The sequence below is a fragment of the Crinia signifera genome, chromosome 6 (assembly GCF_055691185.1).
Source record: "Crinia signifera chromosome 6, ASM5569118v1, whole genome shotgun sequence".
Lineage (NCBI taxonomy): Eukaryota > Metazoa > Chordata > Amphibia > Anura > Myobatrachidae > Crinia > Crinia signifera.
The window spans coordinates 230,704,380-230,728,542 of record NC_139222.1 but is presented as its reverse complement, the minus strand read 5'-3'; the positions used below and the strand labels follow the sequence as shown (position 1 = coordinate 230,728,542).

Genomic DNA, 24,163 nt, shown 5'->3' with positions numbered 1-24,163 from the left:
ACACGGACAAGAGGATGATAATAAGCTTCCCAGTGTAGGTAACGGCCACCTGCTCGCCCCAGTGTCATTCTGCTTTGGATACACAAATGCAGATTTTCACAAGAGACACGTTTGAATTTTATGCAAATTTTTGGAAGGAACATTTTGTGTTTAACAATCTACCTTGGACATTGTCTAATGATACAAAAATAATTGGTATCACATTGTAATAGAGGTAGTATTGATTATACCTAGTTGTTAATGAATCCATTGAGTGGAAATAAATCTTATCTTGCCATTTGTTAAATGAACAGAGCCATGTAAATAGCATAATAACAACAAAAGCTGCCATATAGATGTGGAGTTTAGAATGGAAATGCTGGAACATTGTTCTGCAGTAGAAGAAAGGTCAGCAATAATCCAGCAGGGATACTGATGATGAAGATATAATTCTAGGAGCTATGTTTGGTATAGACAGAAGGGTACATAGTTATGCATGCAGCTGATTAGCTGGAAGACCACATTTGTAAGCATGGTCTGATCAAGGTTGAAAAATGAGGTATGGTTAGATTTAAACACACTATCAAGCAGGGCCGGACTGGCCATCTGGCACTTCTGGCAAATGCCAGAAGGGCAGATGGCCTTGTGGGACAATTTTGTCAGAAAGTTCTTAGAACTTTCTGCAGTACTAGTAGCGATGAGCCCGCTGCCTCCTGGGCTTCACTGTGTGCCGCACGTCATTTGACGCGGCCACACCTGACCCGCCGGTGCCGCTATCCTCTGTAAGTCTCCCCCACCTCCCATGTTGTAACCAGCGGCAATGCTTCATGAACCAGCAGGCCTGCCTCTCAGCAATCTCCTCTCCCCCATCTTTCATCCGTGAAACCCTCCCGGGCTCCGGCCTTCACTGCCCCACTGTGGCCCCCATTGCCTGCACTGACTGCCTCTCCCATACTCCGCGGTGGCTTGATAGAGCAAATGCCAGTAGGAGTTTGCAGCGGTGAGTGAAAGTCAAGGAGTTACTCAGCTACACTAATGAAGACTGCTGCCGCCTGCATTAACACATCACATCCCAGAACAGCTACGAGCCACAGAACATCAGGACAAGTACATAAGGGGTGTTGAGGGGAGGTGATTGGTATATGTAATATATGGGGTGTGGGGTAGTTATAGGTATAGAGTATATAAAGCACTATGGTGTGTTCCATAATGTGTAATGGGTAACGCCTCCTTTTTATGATGCTACGCCACCTTCACATGAAGCCACACACCCTTTTCAGTGCACGGCTTCACCGCGCAAGGGTCCCGCCTCCTTCAGGTGGGCCTGTGGGCTCAAAATGCCAGAGCCGATTTCTGGTCCCAGTCTGGCCCTGCTATTAAGGCAAGGCACATTTATTAAAAAAATCCCCAATGACCATGGTAAAGTATATCAAGGTCATCATGAGAGCATTGATGGCCCTTGGCAAAGCAATTTACCAGGGCCCCAACCCACCATTCACGTGAATTGATTAAAAGAATGCTAACCTCTGCAGTCCCATAAAGTGAATTGCACTCTGATTGGTGTATAGCTCAAGCCATCTACCAATCAGCAACCAATTGGCTCTCTCAGCCAATCACTTGCCCCCTAATCTTTTGTATGTTTTTTTTATTTAATCTCTGCCCGCCTCCTGCTGGAGGTGCAGATTGGGGAGAGAGCCTCTCCCCCCCCCCCCCCCCCCCCGGCACTTTCCCGCTCTGCAGATAGGTGTGTACCAGCAGCCCAGCACCACTGGCACACACCTATGAGCTGTATTATGTGCAATAAATCTCAGGTGCTAAAAATCACCAGTTAGGTGCAGCTGATGGCTGCACATACAACTAATCTTATGTGCAGCCTGTCCAACCTCCAGGTCCCATCCAAAGTGCACAGGACAGCATATTGGATTGGATGTCATACACATGCCATATGCCGAACCGCATAGTGTATGGGGGCCGTAACCCCAACATAGTAATGTTTAATTGAAAGAACAGCAAAGGCCCATCCACATCTCTGTGAATGCTTGGCAAGCCACTATACTGTACATTATATAATGGCTTGTCGCACGAACTGCAGACAATCTGGACCAGCCACCTCTGCTATCCACATATTGCTGACCTCAATTACAAGGATGTACTAAGTTTTTGGACCCAATCATCCAGCATACTAATTAAGGACCCTGCTTGAATGCTTCAATTTAAGGATCTACTACTCCAGCAGTGAAACCCTAAAGCAGGCTTAGGGAACCTGTGACTCTCCAGTGGAACTGCAAATCCCAGCATGCTGTGCAACAGTTTTAGCACTCCCGGATAGTAAAACTGTGGCAAGGCCCGCTGGAGCTTGTAGTTTCACAACAACTGGAAAGCACATCAGTCATTAATATTTGTGGACATTTTAACACATATGGTGGCTTCATAGGAACGGATAAGATGCTACAATGGCTAAGGCATTAAAAACAATTGCTAAAGTACAACATATTCCACAATTCAGGTTGAATGAAATAATTTTGTACTGAGAAAAATATACATTTCACTTATCAATTATTCCACTTTGCATTTGAATCCACTCTAAGTTGATTTGAGATTGCAAATATTTCATCATGTCTGACCTTGAAATTTAATTATAAGTCTAGAAAATTACAGATGTTCTAAGAGTCATAACTGGGGACGAGCAGGCCTTCTATGTGATATTCATTTTAAATCACTGTCTGCTCCTACGCAATACTATGGGCAGGAGAATGAATACTCTTGAAAGCTTCAAGGTCAAAGCTGTTTCATGCCACCAATTTGTTCAATGAGTCTTGGCCTTTTTGTCACAAATGGCAATGGCAACTACTTTAATTGCTTGTTCCCTGGTGAGAGACGGGCTCACAATTAGGATGTATTCAATAACATAATTTTAGATGTCACCACGGGACTGAAAGCAATTTACTTGATTAGTATTGTGCAAAACAGTTTTAAAATCCAGATCAAAACGATAAGATATAGATAAAGAGAGATTGACATAGTGTCCGGATCTCTAGGGATGTAGCCAATGTTACAAATGTTTAATGCTCAATGTTTAATGTTAAATGCCAATGTTAAATACCCATCAACATCATTTTTTTTAAACAAACTATAAAAATGTATATACATATGTTCAGTAACTGTGACAGGAAAGGTGGGCCTCTCTAACTGCACCAATGGTAGTTAAGCTCTTGTAAATTATGCATATAACTGTGAGAGGAAAGGTGGGCCTCTCTCAGTGCTGGACCCCATAGCAGCCACACTCACTGCATCAATGGTAGCTAAGCTCTTGTAAATAATGCATATAACTGTGACAGGAAAGCTGGGCCCCCATCAGCTCTTGGCCCATAGCACTTGCACTCACTGCACATATGGTAGTTATGTACAGTATGCCCTTGAGGCTGTCCCAACCTCCTGACTGCTAAGGTAAACAGTGAGTGAGGTAAACACTACTTCCAACTGGCCGGGGGTGTAAAGAGCAAGTTTATGCCCTGGATCAATCCACCACTGGACACAAATATAAATGATAGACGCATTACACAGTAAATCCATTCGCAGGGCAGGGGGAACCTCCCACATCTTTCGATGGTCGCCGACCATCGAAAGATGTGGATGGTGCACGCATATAAAAGTAACTCTCTAGTCACTTACATATGCATGCACGCTGGGAAGGAAATGGGCGGGCAGCTGACATCCGGTGATGTTCCCTGCCTGCCCCCCGCACCCGCTTCATGGCCTCATTAGCATGAGAACGCCCAGCATTCGTGTGGGAATGGCCATGAAATGCTGGGCGTTCCCATATGCCAATGGGGCTGTCCGCCGCCCCCCTGCCTTATGTCCTTGGTTCATGCACCCAGCGAACTTTCTGTTCGCCATTTGTGCATACACCCTGCGAATGCATATGCGCAGAACAAAAACATTGGTCCCCGTGAGAACGCAACTCTTGCATGGGAATCAGGATAACCCCTATTATCCCATTGAATGTTTCGGTACTTGTTTCCTAGCACGGCGCCACCGATGTAGATTGTATGACATCGGGAGTGTAAAATCGGTCGCATGCGGATCGAATGCGATGCAATGCGACTGATTTGACCAGATTTTTAATTGTACAGCCACACTGATGGCTGATTCCTATGTGAAATGCCCCCCCCCAGACCCGATTTTTCATTGTATACCCACCCTGACGGGTAATTACTATGTCAAATGCCCCCCCATTGTTAACGGCACGCCATGATCAAAACCAACCCGAAGCGTGGCGAGTGCAGCGAGCCCGCGAGGGGCGGCGGTACGCGTCCTCCGACCTTTTCATATCCCCACTATCCACGTCGGCGTGGAGTTGATTTTATATAGTGTGGCGTGCGCAGCGAGGGGCCGCGCATTACTTCACATGTATTCCGCGTCCCCTCATTGTAATGGCATGCGATGCGACTGATTTTAAAATTGATTTTAAAATTGTAGGGGAACATCTTTAAACCCCGAAAATCGGGTCGGTCGGGTCTGATCGGGTCCCATCGCATAACTTAAGTTACAGCATGCGATGGGACCCGACGGGCGCTGTGCTAGGAAACAAGTACCAATGTTTCTATCTCTTATTTTTGTGCCAAGTATATGATGTGGTCAAGGTGCAAATAAGGAGATTACTGGGAATCAGGGAGATGCCTACTATTTCGGGGAGTCTCCCTGAAACGTAACGTTACGTTACTGAACGTTGACAAGTATGGAGTACTGTACATGTAAAGATACTTGTCAATGTTACAAATCTCCCAAGTCAATAAAACTACAAGTATTGCTTTGTATTGTTTATCGATTGACAGTTATATACAAGTAAGAATCAATAGTTTTTGCTATTCTGTTGAAGTTGCAATTCTATTATTGTATTTGCTCATTAATAAGGAAAAACAGAGGAATGGAAGATAAGTGTTGTCGTTGTCTCTGAAAGGTAGACATGGCATTGCCAGGTTACCCATTTACAGTAATGACAGAATGCCTGTGCCCAATATCTCAGCAGATTTAGGGATTTAATAATACTTTAGCTAGAGAGCAGCCATAAATGTCATATAATTACAGTTCTGGAGCAGATTTTGACAAGGAGCGAGGAATGTCGGATTGCATATTTCACTTGTAGCTAAATCATCTTTTAAATTACCCACTGCATCTCCCCATAATTGTCCTGTACTCACAGAAGGGCACTGCAACACACTAAGGTATAATTGAGATCCAATTGAAGCTGGAACAACAGAAGTTTGGCTACTAATTGGAAATAAAAATTACAGCCCAGGTGGACAACGGAACAATAACTGGAACAGCTGGTTTATTTGTTCCCCATTTTGGCTCAAGTTATTTTTATGCTGTCAAATAATGATAAGATTTACAGACACAATGTGGCTTCTTCGAGTCATCCTGTATATTGCAAATTATAATGAGCGTATAATGGGCCTAATTCAGCTTGAGTTATAGTTCCGCTAAGATTCGACAGAATGCGTGGGATCGCCCAGCACAAGGCAAGGTTGCCCCGCATGGCAGGTCACGCCCCAATATCTGCTGTAGAACACCCCCCCACGGTAATACATTCTGAGGATGATTACATTTTGTGGGCACATATACAAAATCGATTTAATAAGTATCTCCCTACAACAGAAAAATACAAAAACAAAAAGATACTAAATAAAAAATAAAAAAATCCCTGTTCTTGGCCAGTTCTTGGTTTCTTTTTCTATATCAGAGTTTTTTTTTTTTTTTTTTTGTGCCAACTCATTTGTAAAGGTTTAAGAGTTCCTTCAATTATATTAGACAAACTCCAGACAAAGGAGCCAGTAATAGCCCAATTCACTGCTAAATTAAACAACACTGCTGACAACTTTTTTTCTCACTTGGATAACTCTACAGTGATAAAGTTCCAAATGTGCAAAGTGATCTGGCAGCAATCCTGCAACATTCTAATTTGTTTTAAAGGAGAACCGTAATCACATATTTTACAGGATTGCAAGTTGTTAAAACACATTCAAATTATTTATCCGGGGTTGCAAGGATATTAGAGTGCGATAAATGTCCATTGTGGGGTGCTCTGTGTCTGTCTCTACTGAGGTTATCGCTTGCATCATTTTGTGGTGCCTGGTCTTAGTTTCTTCTTCATAATAAGTATGTGTACCAGTGGGTAGTCTAGCATCTGCCAAACAGGTCATTGTCCAGTGCTACTGTACAGACAACATAAGGTGATCACAGCTTGGATACTTGTAACAAATGACAAGTGTTAAACAGGCTTCAGAAGGTCAGATGCAGCTTGTTGCACCTTTGACTTGCCCGTTCTGTTTTAAAACATCATCAAGTAATGTAGCATTGTTTGTCATAGTGACTTACTAGCCACTATGGGCGTGATGCAGAGTTGGCCTCAATTGTGACCTAAATCTCAGACAGGGTCAAAAGTAATAAAACGGAGAGTGATAAACAACCAACCAATCAGCTTCTGCCTGACATTTTTCAAACACAGTCCGTGACATGGCAGGTAGTAGCTGATTGGTTGGTTGTTTATCACTCTACATTTTATCACTTTTTGAAGCTTAGTGCATCTAGCCCAGGGACGGCTATGATCTTGCACCAGTAGCATATGCACCAGAGAGGGGAGGAATATGCAACATACAACACCCCTGCTTTTAACCATTTATTTTATTTGAGAAATATACATTTACTATAAGGTTTTAATAAAACATATAAACGTAGTAACTGTCTAATATATAAGATGCAACTCTCCATCACTTATAGCAAAACACAACTGAACAATGAAAAAAAAAAAAAAAAAATTGCCAATTACTAGTGCTATCCTCCCTCTTTATCATCATTGTGTATTTGCACTCAAATAATCTGTGGCTGCCATGGTTATTTCATCCATGACGGAGGCGAGCAGGACTCAGCGCTTTGCTGCATTATTTAGAGGTATCAGAAGTTCTTGTATTTGGCATGTGGGAAAGTGTTAAAGGCAAGAAACCAGGATAAGCCGGCACCATTCCTACTCTGATCTCTCAGAAAGTTTGATGATCATTTGCCAGTAATCCCAGTTTCACTGCACTTCCAGCACGCAGCAGATATATCAGGGGAGAAATTCTGCAGCCCAAGGAAAGTTCAGATATCTCAGAGAAAAATAAGTATTTTCCAACATTCTACAGAGTGAAACTTGAAGGGATGTATTTATTCTACAGAAGTTTCAAAGCCATGGCAAGATATGTAATGTGTGTGTGAGCACCTATTGCTTTATATGATAAGATCTGGAACAATCTAAATCTGGGTACACTTTATAGGATGTGTACCCAGCACGACATTGGGGGCAACGGTACCTGGAGGGGGAGCCAGTATTGGCAAATGCATACACACTTGTCGATGCTGGCAGCGATGAGGAGACGGCAGGGAACATGCTGCATTCCGTACTATGGATCCTGCTAGTGATACACCCAGATAGAGCTGCCAACACGTAGGAGCACACATTGGGCCTTATTCTAGTTCACTCTTTCTGACAAAATCCTTCTTAGATGGACAAAACCATGTGCACTGCAGGGGGGCAGATGTAAAATGTGCAGAGAGAATTAGATTTGGGTGAGTTATTTTGTTTCTGTGCAGGGTAAATACTGGCTGCTTTATTTTTACACTGCAATATAGATCTCACTTTGAAGTAAAACCCCACCCAAATCTAACTCTCTCTGCACAAGTAACATCTGTCCCACCTGCAGTGCACATGGTTTTGTCCATCTAAGAAATATTTTGTCTGAAAGAGTGAACTAGAATAAGGCCCATTGTCAGTGACATAGGGGGGTATTCAGGGCTGCACGGGGACTGATGTTTTTGTTCTGCACATACGCATTTCTGCACGCACCCAGGACAGCGAGCAGGGTTGGAGAGGAGCGGTGGGCGGCCCCATTAGCATATGGGAGCACCCAGATCATTTCATGGGCCTTCCCATGAGAATGCTGGGTGTTCTCATGGTAATGAGGGCATGACGTGGGTGAGGGGGGCGGGCAGCTGACATCACTGGATGACAACACTGAACCTCTATAATGTGGTATCACACAACTGGTAAAGCTGGCGTTCAACAGAACTAACCTGCTGCTGTTATTATGACACAATACAATGAACAGGAGCTGCTCTCCCTTCCTCCAAGAAAAGGTTTTAGCGCTGAAAATCCTGCCTACGCCAATTTCCAAAATAAGCCAATGCTATGGTACTGGGGAGAAGCGGTTCCTTTTCACTTCACTGTGTTGCCATGGCAGCTTCACAAGCAATACAGTACAATACAATGATTTATCTTTTGCACGCTCTTATCTATCCTTACCAGCTAGGTCACCCTTTGCATGAAGTGTACACGGGGCATTAGTTGCATGTTGTGCCAAATGTCTTGAGATCATCATGGAAACATGATGGCACCATGCAAACATGCTCCAGAGCCATACTAAGTGCAGATTGTCTGCAAATGTATGGTCTACAATGTGAGCAATTCTACAACTATTTGATTCTGCTTCTGAGTTCTCAACAACTTTACAACATGACAACCCCGCAACTCTCTCATTATATGCATATAAGAAGATCCATCTGCTTGCATCTACCTCCCAGACACCTTCCAGTCAATGCCCAGGGACAACCAAAAAGTCATTTCTGAAACTCTGCGTCTCAATCGCAACCTCTGTGTGCATGGCCTCTGGGTGCATATACAAACTGACTGTGTCCAAAATGAGGGCGGTGCCATCGCCGAATCAGAACCAGGCCCTTTTTGTAGTTTGTATTCTTCTAGATCATGTCTGGCAAAATATCCACTCTCGGAGTAACCCAATAGACTATTAATTCAGTGTGAGATTTATAAAACCTTCTACAAAGGTGAATTGTATGTGTCACCCACAGCAATCAATCAGACTGCAGGTATCATTCATCCAGCATGTTCCGGAAGACCACAGCTAGATTAGAAGGTTTGATTAATCTCTCCCTCAATATCAGATTTGCATGCAAGGTGCACTGACCTACTGTAGTAGCTCGCCCAATATTTCCTTTCCTGAAGACTTAAAGGTTTTAGGAAGCACATGCTTAGGTCACTATGAAACAGTAGAGGCCTTTCCCTCCTGGTGTATAAGACTGTAAAAATCGCTAGATCGCTAGAAACATTTGGTCCCTTCAAATCTATTGATGGAGCGCAATTTAGTCTATCATATTCTACCTTATTCAGATATGATATAAAATGAGATAAAATGTTTCAGAAAATCCATATGCTCTTTGTCCAGATAGATTTTGAATCTTCCTACTGCACATTTGTTATATTTTATCTACCTGCAGGGAATTTATCGTTGCTCTAACTAGCATACTGCAGACGCCCAACGCCAATCATTTGTTTCGCTTGGTGTACTCCCGCCACTGTAGGACACGGCAGCAAGATTCAATCAGCCAAGCAATTGTTTCATGTTTCCTTCACTGTTCCACGCACCTGTTAGAAACCTTAAGCTCAGACGAGACGGCTTTTAAATTATGTTCTCCTAAAAGATATCTATTGATCTTTGTAGAAAACAATTCAAAAAAGGGGGGGTAAAATGGCAAATAAACAAAACTTGTGAAGAATGCGAAAGCACTCACAGACAGGGAGGACTGTAATATCGTATACTACGCTGATAAGGGGTATGATGAGGTCATGGAGGTGAACAATAATAGGTCATAGGTCACAGGAAGAAATAGTAATTACATTAATGATGCTGCTTCGTTGACCTGTCCACAGCTGTCATTGTTAGTACACAGAAGCTCCGGAAGAGTATTGAGAAAGGATAAGCAAAAGTAAAGCTTAAGAGGGACCTCTACTCCTTTAGACAAACAGTCAGTGTCAGACATGAAGGGCCCACCAGGGAATGCAGTGAGAGGGATCCAAACTTAAGGGACGTGGCTAGCTATTAGAAAGAGGGCCATTTATAAAGGAAAGTGTCAAGACCATATACAGTACTTCGGTTGACACAGAAACATACCAACCACCCAAGTTCAGGAATGATCCTGCTCAACTAAGTTACTCAACCCTAGAGGATGGGGTGGGCTCCCATGAAAGAGGGCCCACCTGGAATTTCCTCTGTGCGCTGGTGGGCCAGTCCGGGTTGGGATCATTTGGTCTACAGCATGATGGTCGACAGTCATTAGGTCGACACCATTAGGTCGACATGGGGAAAGGTCGACATGGGTCTATGTCGGCGTGGGAAAAGGTCGACATGGTTCTAGGTCGAAAGGTCATTAGTTCGACAGGTCATTAGTTCGACAGGTCATTAGTTCGACAATGTCTATGTCGACAGTCAAAAGGTCGACGTGGGGCTTTTCACCTTTTTTTTACCTGAATGTCAACACCGTCGACATGGGCACAGTTTCAAGTGCACCGCATCCCCTCGCATTGCTCGCTGTGCTCGCGATGCATCGGGCATGGTGCCTCGCTACGCTCGGCACACTATTTTATTCTCCCACCACGCCCTAGTGGATGGTAGGGCATAAAATACCGCCTGTCGGCACATGTTGGCTCAAAAAATTGTGAAGAATCCCATGTCGACCTTTTGACTGTCGACCTAGACATTGTCGAACTACTGACCTGTCAAACTTACGACCTGTCAAACTAATGACCTTTCGACCTAGAACCATGTGGACATTTTCCTATGTCGACTTAGACCCATGTCAACCTTTTCCCATGTCGACCTAATGGTGTCGACCTAATGACTGTCGACCATCATGCTGTAGACCAAATGACCGTATCCCGGCCAGTCCAACCCTGCATACATTAACAACTAATTTTGTGGTGTCCCACAAGAATTTTGTTTTTGTTTTTAACACTTAGCCAATACAGTGCTGCAAAAAGCATTGATTGCTGACAGAAAATATGCTACAATTAATAATTTTTTTGGGTTAACAGAATTCTACTTTAAAGCAGAATTCTGGGTAATATGCCATCTGGTGAGATGGATCAGTCTGGCATATTTCTATTATGTGATATACACACTCCTACAGTCGCTTGCAACAAGGCTAGGTTTGATGTGTGTACATCGCTAGTGACACGGAACAACGATGTGTCACCAATGTTCCATCTTTCATTAACATCGCACCAGTGTGTGCAGGCGACCTGGGCTTAATTCTTTGAAAACATATTTTTGAAGGAATTAGATCTCAGAAAATTAGATGCCACTTACCCCTGAAGAGCTTTCTCTCCAAACCAGTCACCTTTTCCTAAAGTGCGGAGAAATATTGGATCTTCGTTTGGGTTATCTTCTCTGGTAACATTCACCTGTCAAGAAGAGACATTTGTTTTCCTAAAGCATTGACAGGCAGGAGGAAATTGACTGAGAGAAGTGAAATTTACTGACAATAAAGACAAAGAGGTTGTCACATCAGACAGAATTACGGCTTTGCATGAGGCAGAGAGCGGCTCGGGCATAAAGGCCATTTTCTGGGAGAAGTGACGGTACTTATGTATTATCTGGGCTGCCGATTTTTTGATTGTATGCCTTAATTTAAGGCATACAATCAGATGCGATGCGATGCGATGACCCGATTTTTCCATAGGATTCAATGTTAAAATGGACTGAGTCCATTTTAACATGGAATTCAATGGGAAAAAGGGGTCCTTTTCATACCCCTACTATCCAAGTGGGAATGGAGTTGGATATAAACCTGTGGCGAGCGTAGCGAGCCACCGAGCCCGAAGCGTGGCGAGCGTAGCGAGCCCCGCGAGGGGACGGTATTCTGTGTCCCCTCGCGGGGCTCGCTACGCTCGCCACGCTTCGGGCTCGGTGGCTCGCGTTTATATCCCACTCCATGCCCACTTGGATAGTAGGGGTATGAAAAGGACCCCTTTTCCCATTGAATTACATGTTAAAATGGACTCAGTCCATTTTAACATTGAATCCTAGGGAAAAATCGTGTCCATCGCATCGCATCGCATGCGATATGGTCGGATGCGATGCGATGGACCCGATTTCAAAATCGGCAGCCCAGTTAGTACATAAGTATCGAAGTGACTGCACTTGTGTGGTATACCATAGCAATGTTCAGGATATAGGCATTCCAAGTGTTAACACCAGATGTCAGCATGTTCACAATGTCAACATTATGCATGTCGACAGAAAGGATGTCAATATTACTATTAAATGCTAACTGACATTTAACAAACAAAAAAGCAACACAACTGCTCCTCCTGGAGCCCCATCGTGATTGAGAGATCACTGGGGGGAAACTCTCCTTACGAATAAATGTGACCGTGCTGATTGGTCAGACCTTTCATTCACAATGGGGCTCCAAAAATTTTAGCATTTTTTTATTTTTGTTTACAGGTACTTGGAACAGGTAGCAGGCCCTTGAAGTCCGGGTATGCTGGCACTTTGTGGTTTGACAAGTGCTATAATGCTGAGGCATCCTTGTAGGGACCTGTAGATCACCTGTAAATAACAATGGGCTGATCTATTACTAAGCCTTAAAAAGATATAAGGCGTCTAATGCATTATTGAGATGAACCTTTTCTTTCAACTTAAACCTTGATTACCCCTAGCAGTAAATCACACGGACACATGACCTGAAATAACTCACACGGACACGTGACCTGAAATAACGACACGGACAACCACTGCATAAGTTTAAAAAGGTAAAGGGTATTTATTGTGGTATGACCCTATTGAAAGGGATGGCCTAGAGAGCGCTTGGAGACCAGCCAGTCATAAACGTTAGCAATGGCTGCGACTACAACGCCCCAACTTGTAACTAGGGCGAGGAACCGCCCCCATTGAATTCAAAGCCCGCCTGCGCTGACTGTCTTGCCGCCCCTCCTAGGGCCTAATGAGGACAGTTCTAAAAGTGTCCTGCGTCCCCCCTTGGGGGCAGAACTCACCAGCCTTCCTGGCAGAGGGTGGCAATACCTCACAGTGACCACCTGTACTTCAAACTGGACTGCTGATCGAGAGCGCCCTCCCGCCAATTAATATTAAAATTGATGAGAGCCAAATTTGGGTGACGGCCAAAAGGCCATATGGTAGGTTAGCACAAGGGAGGGAGGGTGGGAATCCAGACTCAAGAGGAAGATGGATCACCTGACTACCTCTTATATACCTCCACCTAAGCTACCACCCCTTCTACACCTGATTGGCTACCCCATCTACACTGCACTTCTATGGGTAAGTGACACTCTGATTTCTATCTTTGTCATACCATCCCAAACTGCACCGACTCTTATATTCCCTCATGCCTAGGCAGCCCTCGCTCTCTCTAAACGCAAGGATGATAAAGAGTGATAAACATCTCGCCATTCGGTTTTAGGCAGTGTTTGGAAAATGCCAGTTAGGAGCGAATTTGCATTTATCTCTTTTAAAGGCTTCATACATCTGCCCCAATATTATTTAACCATTTACCTACACTGTTGCCTGTGCAGCCAAAGCCCAGGGGGTGTGGAGAAAAGCCCATGGCTTACATTTTTGGGGGGGCGGTTCCTAACTTGCTTAGGAATTCCAGCCATGAGCTGGAATAAGCCATAATGGCAGGGGACGCAATACTGTGTGTCCACAGTCCACTGCAACATTGCAGTAAAGCTCCATATGTGCAGTAGGTTTCTTATGCTCAATTTTTGTTTTGACTAATAAATATGATGCTTATGTTCAGGGTCAGATAAACAAGGGGGCAAATGAAGCTACAACTCCAGGCCTACACCTAAAAATAGGTCCATCGCCATCACAACATGATGTTAACCAGTCACTGGCACCAAAGCAAGCCATAAATAATCACTATTAAAATTGTATTTACATTTTCTTGACAAAACTATGCAGTTTTATACTTTTAGCTGGGAGGGATCTCAAAGATCCCTCTCTGTTGTGTCATCTTACCTCCAACGGATGTACAGTACTGGCACTGGTCCCACCCCCCACACCCTCTGCTTCTCATTATAGGCTTTTGAACATTGTCATCCCCAGGCCTATGTAGCCCTTAATCTGGCCCTGCTTGTGCTATATACAGTAATACTAACTAGTAAAATTACAAAATATATTAGGAGAAGGTCTTTAAAATACACAGACACCACTGGGATATTAGTTTGCCAGTTACACCATATGCAGCAACCATTAGTAAGTAACTGACACTGAAATCACTATTTGAGTGATTATTGAGAGGAAGCAGGTTGAGTGACTATGTTTACTGCTGCAGGGGTTAATTGTTCTATGTAGAAATGAGGAGAACCTATACCGGGCAAGGTGGCCAGATTAATTGGACTAGCACTTTAATTGCTCGGCAATCCAGTAATTCCAAGTACACCTGCCACGTCTGCTTCTGGATGCCTAGTTTTTAGTATTAGGAGACAACCCGAGATACTTTATACTGAGACAAAGGGGGTTATTTTAGTTCACTTTTTCTGACAAAATCCTTCTTAGACGGACAAAACCATGTGCACTGCAGGGGGGCAGATGTTACTTGTACAGAGAGAATTAGATTTGGGTGAGTTATTTTGTTTCTGTGCAGAGAAAATACGGACTGCTTTATTTTTACACTGCTTTATTCTCACTTTGTAGAAAAACCCCATCCAAATCTAATTCTCTCTGCACAAGTAACATCTGCCCCACCTGCAGTGCACATGGTTTTGTCCATCTAAAGCCCCATACACACGGGGGGAGATATATTGCTGAGCAATATATTGCTCAGCAATATATTGCTCAGTTTCTCCTTTTCATCAGGGACCAGAGATGGTCGCTGATGAAAGGGAACCTCTGCCAGGGAGCAGCAGAGGCAGTGGCGTAGCTTCAGGGGTCGCAGCGGTCGCAGATGCGACCGGGCCCCTGAGCCAGGGGGCCCAACCCCCGCCACTGACCTGGAATAGGGATGCGAACGCACCCTTTCCCAGTGCTGCTTTGAGGGCCCGCGTGCGTCGCGCTGACGTCACGCGGCAAGGGCTCCCTCCCCTTACTATTGGCTGCCTGCGGCTGGGGACGGGACACGGTGGCCGTATCTGAGCTGTGATTGGCTGCAGCGGCTCCGCCGCTGCAGCCAATCACAGCTCAGATACGGCCAACGTGTCCCGTCCCCAGCCGCAGGCAGCCAATAGTAAGGGGAGGGAGCCCTTGCCGCGTGACGTCAGCGCGACGCACGCGGGCTCCAACCTCCCCCTCTCTCTCCCACCGCGCCATCACACAGCAGCACGTGTAGTAGGCTGTGCCAGCAGGAAGCAGGACCGCCCGGCGCCCTATATCGGGATTCGGAAAGACTACAGTGAGTTCATTCTGCAGATTCTGCAGACGTTTGTTTAGGATTTGGGGGGATGAACCTTAAGCTCGGGACGCAGCCCGGCAGCTGTTTGCAGGGTAATGGTGGGGAGGTGTAGCTGTGATTTAACAGGGGGCGGTACAGCTGCTTTGGACAGGGCTAATTAAATGCCAACAGCTGCCCAAGACGTTGACTTATAGAGATAGTATTAAATATAATAAAACTGTGCAATATCCACAATGCAGGATTCATCATTCTTCACTGTTCTCAGGGTTACATCTTGGCCAAAATGTCCAATTTTGGAAGTGTCTCTGCGGTCAGAAGCTTTTTTTTTCTATATAAGGATTCCACTCTATGATCAGGTTTTGGCCAGCAAAAACAAACAAATAGCCAATCAGTGGCGTAGCTTCAGGGGTCGCAGATGCGCAGATATAAACAGACCGAGATTTTAATTTTGTTGTATGTAGGGGGGCCCCAAGCTGACCTTTCGCACCAGGGCCCACGAACCCTTAGCTACGCCCCTGAGCAGAGGTAATCAGCTGGTCGCAGGAGCAAGCTCCTGCGACCAGCGATCATAAGGGGGCTAAAAACGGGAGCGCGCAGCCGGCGATTTATCACTGGTGCGCACTCCAATCGCTCGCAATATGGTCGCCAGCGACCATATATCCAGCGATTTCAGCACCTATCGCCCCTGTGTGTACACAGCTTTTGAAGGATTTTGTAAGAAAGAGTGAACCAAAATAACCCCCAAAATCTGAACATTTGATCATTGAATGGACTGTTCTGCTTAGAAATCAAGGAGGGGGGATGTTATAGGATGAGAAATTCAGAAAGGAGAGATTTGGTAAGAAAACTCCAGGTTTTTTTTAAAGGCTGCAATCATTTACACTGCAAAGCCAGTTTGAATTTTAAGTTTAAATGATTGCCGCTTTAAAAAAAAATATGGAGATTTCAAATCTCTCACTTTCTGAATCTCTCATTCTTTTAAATCTCACCCTAAATATCTAAAGGTCACCACAGCAAACAATTTGTGTACCAGAACTTGTGATTGGCCAGTTAGCATTATAACCACTATGGGCGGTATTCAATGAGGCTGATTCGCCAGGTTTTTATGGCGATTTTGTGCTGTAAGGCATGATTCACCGAGTAGCAATCGCTATCTTTTTATGGTGAAGTGGAAGGTGAACTTTTAAAATAAAGTGTTTTGTTTTTTACAATTGGTGTCAAAAAATCAGGAATTTTATTCTGAGGAGGGACATGCTATTTTTATTCATGTGCTGTAAGCACATGAATATATATTTAATTTAAAAAAAAATATATATATATTTTTTTTTACACAGACCAGCCAGCAGGGGGCCGGAGCCGAGCCGCTCATTAGATATTCATATATTCACATCACCCGATCATGACATATGCATGATCAGGTGTAGTGAATATACTCCTGCTGGCACCCCCGGGGGGGCAGCCTGTGCTGCCTGGCACCAGGGGAGCCCACCTCTCCCCCACAAACGTTCTGGGGCAGGCAGGGAGACTTCCATCTCCCTGCCTGCCACCGTCCTCAGGCTCCCTGCGGCATCGCCGCAGGAGCTCAAATTCGCCAGTCAGGGGCAGCGAGCCCCTGACTCGTTGAATACCGGAGCCAGCGAGGCTCCGGAACGCAGCGAGCAGTGGCGAATGTGCAGCGAATCCTGAACAGGATTCGCTGCACGTCGCCAGTATTCACATTGAATACCGCCCTATGTGTGTGGACAGATTGATGAAAATGAAGGGTTCATATTAATGCAAGTGAACTAAATTGAGTTTACTAGAATGATATAGTTCTATGTGTGTATAAACATCGTGAATGGGTTATGGATTAAACTAGTGAATATTTTATGTATTCACTCTTTTATGTTATACAGAAGTATCAACAGCATCAATATGTAATGTAATGTATCATATTTAAATTACTAACAACAGTATATTTAAAAGAAACCTATAAATCTTTCAGAAGTGTCTCCAAACTTTCAAGCGTTCACTGAAAACTCACCTTTTCAGGCAAGCCTATCATATTTAAGTTCTACATGCATAACCCTCCGAGGCACTTGTGTATTATATAGCTTCCCTTCTGGACTTGTAACTTGGTGGGACTGCTATGCTATTACTGTTGCCTGTCCTTGTGTTTCCCTCCTATGTCCCTACAGATTGTAAGCTTGCAGCAGGGCCCTCCTACCTCCAAGTCTGTCTGTTGTTACCCAGTTTGTCTTATCACTGTTTACTATTGTAAAGTGCAACAGAATCTGCTGTGCTATATGAGAAACTGTAAATAAATAAATAAATAAATAAATAAATATTAAGCCTCACTAAAATGGAGAATTATCATTCATGTTGCAATGCTTATTTCAATTATTTTTGTTACCAAATAACTTTTGATTGCACATTTATTGCTTTAAAAGACATGTTCCTTAATTAGTTACTAATTATATTTCATCTGATTGCTTGTGCGGCTTAATGTTTATTTTCCAAAATGCTCCTAGACAAGCACATTTTTATTTTATTTTAACCCATTAGTTTGAAGAAGGCTGAAGATAAAGGGATTTTTGTAAGAACTTACCGTTCGAATCCCTTTCTCTGATATGGTCCTGGTGACACAGCTCAACACTGGGATGTAGGAGGGTCCGAAGGAGCCAGGCACCTATCCTAAAGTTTTAGAGGGTAGGCTCCTCCCCTACTGCATCCCTGGACTCTTCAGTTCAATCTTTCAAAGCCACTGGAATACATTAACTCAGTACAAACGCCTGCACATATTATATGCACATTTTATAACAGAAACTGTTAACTTTTAACCATTTTAACATGAACATCATGAAACTTCTGGCATACTTACTGAGCGTAAGGGAGGGATCGCTGTGTCACCAGGACCATATCAGAGAAAGGGATTCGAACGGTAAGTTCTTACAAAAATCCCTTTTTCTCTTTCAATGGTCCTGGTGACACAGCTCAACACTGGGACGTTCCAGAGCCGGTCCTTTGGGAGGGTACGCTCAGGTCTGCAGCTCTCAGCACTGCTCGCCCGAATGATGCGTCCTCCGACGCGAACTCATGGAATCTATAGAATTTGGCAAATGTGTGAACAGATGACCAAGTGGCAGCTCTGCAAACCTGCTCAGCTGTGGCCCCATGTCGAACCGCCCAAGAGGTGGCAACTGACCTGGTGGTATGCGCATTTATTTTGGCCGGTACTGGTCTACCCACTTTGGTGTACGCAAAGGCTATCACAGACCGTAACCACCTAGCAATAGTCTGCTTAGATGCAGGCCAACCAATTTTGTGTACGTCATACAATACCAACAATGTGTCAGTCTTCCTGACACTCTTCACTCTGTCCACATATATGCGTAAGGCACGCACAACATCCAAAGTTCTCAACTTGTCCCTTTTCTTAGAACCCTCTGGGGGTTGAAACACAGGTAGAACTATCTCCTTATTTAAATGGAAGGTAGATACCACCTTCGGTAAAAACTGAGGCACTGTACTTAAAACAGCCCTGTCATCATGAAAAATTAAGAAGGGAGATTTACATGACAAAGCTCCCAATTCTGAAACTCTTTTAGCAGATGCTACTGCTAACAAAAACACTAGCTTCCACGTGAGAAACTTAAAGTCAGCCGACCTTAAAGGTTCAAAAAGTGCCTTTTGAAGGCATTCCAAAACCAGTGATAGATCCCAAGGTGCTACTGGTTGCTTGTATGGAGGTTTCAACCTGGATACTCCTTGTAAAAAGGTTTGAATCTCCGGCAAAATGGCTATCTTTTTCTGGAAATAGATGGACAAGGCCGAAATCTGCACCTTCAGTGACTGAAGGCTTAGGCCCGATGAAAAACCATCTTGTAAGAATTCCATCATTCTTGATAGCTTAAAATGAGATGTATGAGCCTTTCTTCTCTCACACCATCGAATGTAAGTCTTCCAGACTCTATAATAATTTGCCGAAGATACAGCTTTTCTGGCTTTTATCATAGTCTGTACTACTGCCTCAGAAAACCCTTTTCTTTTCAAAATGGTGGTTTCAATAGCCAGGCCGTCAAAATCAATCGATCTGAATCCAGGTGATTGAATGGGCCTTGTCTTAGAAGGTCTGGTCTCAGAGGTAGACGCCATGAGTCCACAGACAACCTCTGAAGCCTCGAGTACCAGGATCTCCTTGGCCAATCTGGGGCCACTAAGATCACTGGAACCTTCTGCCCCTGTATTTTCTTCAGAAGTCTCGGTAACATTGGTACTGGTGGGAATGCATAAAGGAGATCTCCCTGCCAGTGAATAGTCATGGCATCCACTGCCTCCGCTAGTGGATCCCTTGTTCTGGCATAGAACCTGGGCACTTGACGGTTGATCCTGGATGCCATCAGGTCCACATCCGGAGTTCCCCACCTCGAAGTGATTTGGTGAAACACCTGAGGGTGTAAGCTCCATTCCCCTTCCTTGAGCTCCTCCCTGCTCAGGAAGTCGGCTTCTATATTCTCTATTCCTGGGATGAATATAGCCGATACAGCTGGAACATTCTGTTCTGCCCATAGGAAGATTCTGGATACCTCCCACATGGCCAATCTGCTGCGTGTACCTCCCTGGTGATTCAGATACGCCACAGCTGTGGCATTGTCGGTCTGAATCCTCAAAGGGAGGTTCTGTAACCTGTCTCCCGCCAAGGAAATGACTTTCCAGACAGCTCTCAGCTCCAAGATGTTGATTGGTAACGCTGATTCCTCTGCCGTCCACAGGCCCTGAAGCCTGAGATCCAGGACTACTGCCCCCCAGCCCCTGAGACTGGCGTCGGTAGTTACTATCAACCAGTCCCAGGTCTGTAATGACCGACCCCACTGAAGGGAATCTACTTCTGTCCACCATTTCAAGGATTCTCGGGTGTCCGAAGACAGCACTATCATCTCGGATTTCATGGTCAAAGTGTTTCCTGACCAAGCTGACAAAATGTTCCATTGGAACCTCCGAGAGTGGAACCTGGCAAATTGAAGCGTCTCGAATGACGCCACCATCTTCCCCAGGAGCTTGAGGCACCTCCATACTGAAATGCTCTGAGCCCTGAGAATCTCCTGGACTAGGGTGACCAGATCCCTGGCCTTTACCTCCGGGAGGAATACCCGATGAAGATGGGTGTCCAGTATGACTCCCAAGAATTGGAGCCTTTGTGACGGTACCAACTGAGATTTTTGCAAATTTAAAATCCAGCCGTGAGCCTGCAAAAAACTGATGGCCTCTGTCAAGTGACTCTGCAGCATGGCTGCTGACTCTGCTTTGAACAGGAGATCGTCCAAATAGGGTATTACTGTGATTCCCCTGAGCCTCAGCACCGCCGCCATTACTGACATTATCTTTGTGAATACCCTTGGCGCGGTTGCTAGCCCAAAGGGTAACGCCCGGAATTGTAAATGCAGGTCTCCTATGGCAAACCTCAACAAGGTCTGATGCTCCGGGTGTATAGGAACGTGCAAATATGCGTCCTGGACATCCATGGACGCCAAAAATTCTCCCTGGTCCAGACTCAGGAGTACTGACCGTAGAGACTCCATTTTGAAATGGTCTACCCATAAATGCACATTTAGAGACTTCAAATTTAGTATTGGTCTGAAAGACCCGTCTGGTTTGGGCACCAGGAACAGCGTGGAGTAAAAGCCTTTCTTCCACTCTGTCTTGGGGACTAGTGTAACCACCCCTTTTTCCAAAAGGGAGTGCGCTGCTCTCACAAGAGCTGTACGCAGCCGTGCCTCCTTTGGTAAGGATGTGGGAATGAACCTCTTCGGAGGTGGCCCTCTGAAAGGGATTTTGTAACCCTGTGTTATGATGTCTAGCACCCAGGCATCCTGGCCTAGAGAAGCCCAAGCGTCCCTGAAGAGTGTGAGACGCCCGCCCACTTTTGTCACTGTCGGGCAAAGCCCCTGACAGTCATGCAGAGGGTTTATCCTCTCCTTTATTGGCAGGCTTCTTGTGAAAAGAGCCAAATTTTGACTTTTGTGTCTTGCCTCTAGAGGGCTGAAACCTTCCCCTGAAAGACTGTCCCCGAAAGGACGCACCACCTCTAGGGGAGGGCCGAAAGGACGGCTTAAAAGCAGAAAATCTGGACGTCTGCTTTGCTGAGGAGGCCGGCAGGAATGTACTTTTGCCGCCTGTGGCCTGTTTTATAATCTCCTCTAATTCGGTACCAAAGAGTACCTTTCCTTTGAAGGCTAATGTTTCCAGAGCCTTCTTGGACTCATTGTCTGCTTCCCAGGCTTTAAGCCAAAGCACTCTCCTGGCATTAATGGAGACTGTGGACACTCTGGTTGCCATTTTAATAGCTTCCTCCTCTGCTTCAACTGCATATTCTGCTGCTGCCTTAATCTTTTCTGCAAGCAGTAATGCACCCGGGTCAGCCTGCAGCATGGTGCATAATTCACCAGCCCACTCTATCATGGCCTTAGAGACCCAGGCTGAAGCAATAAGGGGTCGTAAGGTAAACCCCACCCCTTCAAAGATAGCCTTGAGGTTTCCCTCCAGCTTTTTATCCACAGAATCTTTAAAAGCTGCACCGCCTTGTACTGGTAATACAGTAGCCTTGGACAAACGTGCCACTGAAGCGTCCACAACTGGGACCCTTTCCCAGAGCTCCGCATGAGACTCTGGCATGGGGTACAGATTAAGGAATCGTTTTGGCATCTGAAGCCTCTTATCAGGAGTTTTCCAAGCCCCTTCTAACAATTCCTGTAACCCCTCATCTGAAGGAAAAGTAACAGCCTCCTTCCGCTGTCGCTTAAAAACACCTTTAACAGGAGTCTTATCCTCCACAGTCAGCTTTAAAGCCTGCTTCACAGCTACAATGAGATCCTCTATACCAGCAGCAGAGTTCTCTTCCAAATCATCACCCTGATCCCAGGGGATGTCAGTATACTCTCCTTCCTCTTCATCTACCACAGTAGTTAAAGCATAAGACCTTCTAGGGGTCCCTGCCACATCATCCATTTTGTCCAGCATTTCACTGAACCTGTTAATCCCTTTTGCAGTATCCTGCATCACCTGGATAAGTGCAGGATCTGCCTGGGTAAGAGGCAAGGAGCCAGACGACTGCTGAGATGATGGCATAGGTCTCTGTGATTCTACCAGCCCATCACTCTGCCTGTCCAAAAGCTGCACCAAAGCGTTTACTGACCTGCCTAGGGCCCTGGCCCACGCAGGTTCCATCTGCTCTGCCCTATGGGGATCACTGCCCATGGGTCTCACATCAGCGCAAGTAATACATAAGCCCCCCTTGGCCATCTGCTCAGGGACAAACTTTTGTGTGCAAACATTGCACGCGCTCAGTGCATTAAGGGCTCCCTCCCCCAAAACCACAGCCTGATGCTCAGACATGATGCAAGTGATAAATGTATATCTATCAGTATACACAGTGCAAACAATGTACAAGCGTTTATACAGAGGCAATGCACCCAATCACTTATCTGTCTGTTGGTTTCAACTGCGGGGAAGCGATGCCCAGGAAATCCAAGTCACTCTGCCAGGATCAGTAAGCCAGCTCAGCTCCGCTGCAAGCGTTCTGAAAGGCGCCAAAGTCAGAGTGAAGGAAGAGACCACAGGTCCCTGCTGCTGCGGGGTCCGTGACCTTTTGGCGCCAACCACCCCCAGCAAGCCGCTCCTTAGGTAGGATTTCCTAGTTCCAGTGTCTCCCCCTCAAATGGGGATCACTTGGAACATGCCTGTCACAACGCTGCTGTCCTCTCATCTAGGAGCTCAGCGTGTAAGCTCCGCATAAAATGGCCGCCGCCATCACGGAGCGCCTGTCCCCCATGATCCCCACCTAAACGTGGAGCCGGTTTCAGGGTACTCCGGAGCCCAGGCAGCCTTTTAGAAAAGGCTATAAGCGCTGCACAGGGGGACCAGACAGTGTCTCCCCTGTGCACAGTGAGCTGACAGGACGCGCTTCTGTCAGCTCCTGCTGCGCAAGCAGTGTGAGGATTCACTCTGAGAATCCTCACACTGTGCCTACCTAGCTAGGGTAAAAGTTAATAAAATAATAAAAATCCCCTAACTACTCTAATTCTTCGGCTGCTCCTGCAGCCCTTTAGAATAGCACCCACTCCAGTGGGCACCTAACACGAACTGGAGAGTCCAGGGATGCAGTAGGGGAGGAGCCTACCCTCTAAAACTTTAGGATAGGTGCCTGGCTCCTTCGGACCCTCCTACATCCCAGTGTTGAGCTGTGTCACCAGGACCATTGAAAGAGAAATAGGATTCCTTAACCGTAATTACTACTCACTACATGGGCTGTGGTTGGGATCCAGGCAATCTGAAACCTGACAGATCCTGGAGGCAAGTATAGGGGTTCGGTTAGAACTAGGCACTAGGGGGAGGAAATAGAGATTAGGGAGGTAAAGTGAGGATTAGGTCATGGATACTGGTAGCGGTACTTGTGTACAATCACGGCTCCCATCGCATGCCATATGTAGCGATGAGATGCGATTTTACCGTGTTTTAATGCATTTTTGTTAAAAATCGCATGCGATCGCATCGCATGCGATCGCATGAGATCGCATGCGATCTGATGCGATGCAATGTCATTTTTCACTGAAATTATGGACGAGTTGAAATCATGTAAAATGCACCCCCAATGTCATTTTTCACACTGTACCACCCCCACTATCAACGCCAACCCGAAGCGTGGCGAGCGCAGCGAGCCCGCGAGGGGGGGCAGTACGCGTCCTACGACCTTTTCATACCCCCACTATCCACGTCGGCATGGAGCTGAGAATAGAAAGTGTGGCGAGCGCAGCGAGCCACCGAGCCCGAAGCGTGGCGAGGGGACGCGGATACCTTCACAGGTATCCGTGTCCCCTCGCGGGCTTCACAGGTATCCGCGTCCGCTCGCCACGCTTCGGGCTCGGTGGCTCGCTGCGCTCGCCACACTTTCTATTCTCAACTCCAC

General features: G+C 45.5%; 1 protein-coding gene across 7 annotated transcripts in view; it reads right to left on the bottom strand.

The window, feature by feature from the left end:
• PRKG1 (protein kinase cGMP-dependent 1) overlaps positions 1 to 24,163 on the bottom strand; it is a 983,026-nt gene that overhangs the window by 106,312 nt on the left and 852,551 nt on the right. For all 7 annotated transcript variants that reach the window (XM_083149086.1, XM_083149090.1, XM_083149085.1 and 4 more), the window contains one exon: positions 11,175 to 11,269. In XM_083149086.1, the coding sequence (XP_083005212.1) occupies positions 11,175 to 11,269 (95 nt within the window). The remainder of the gene's footprint in view (positions 1 to 11,174; positions 11,270 to 24,163) is intronic.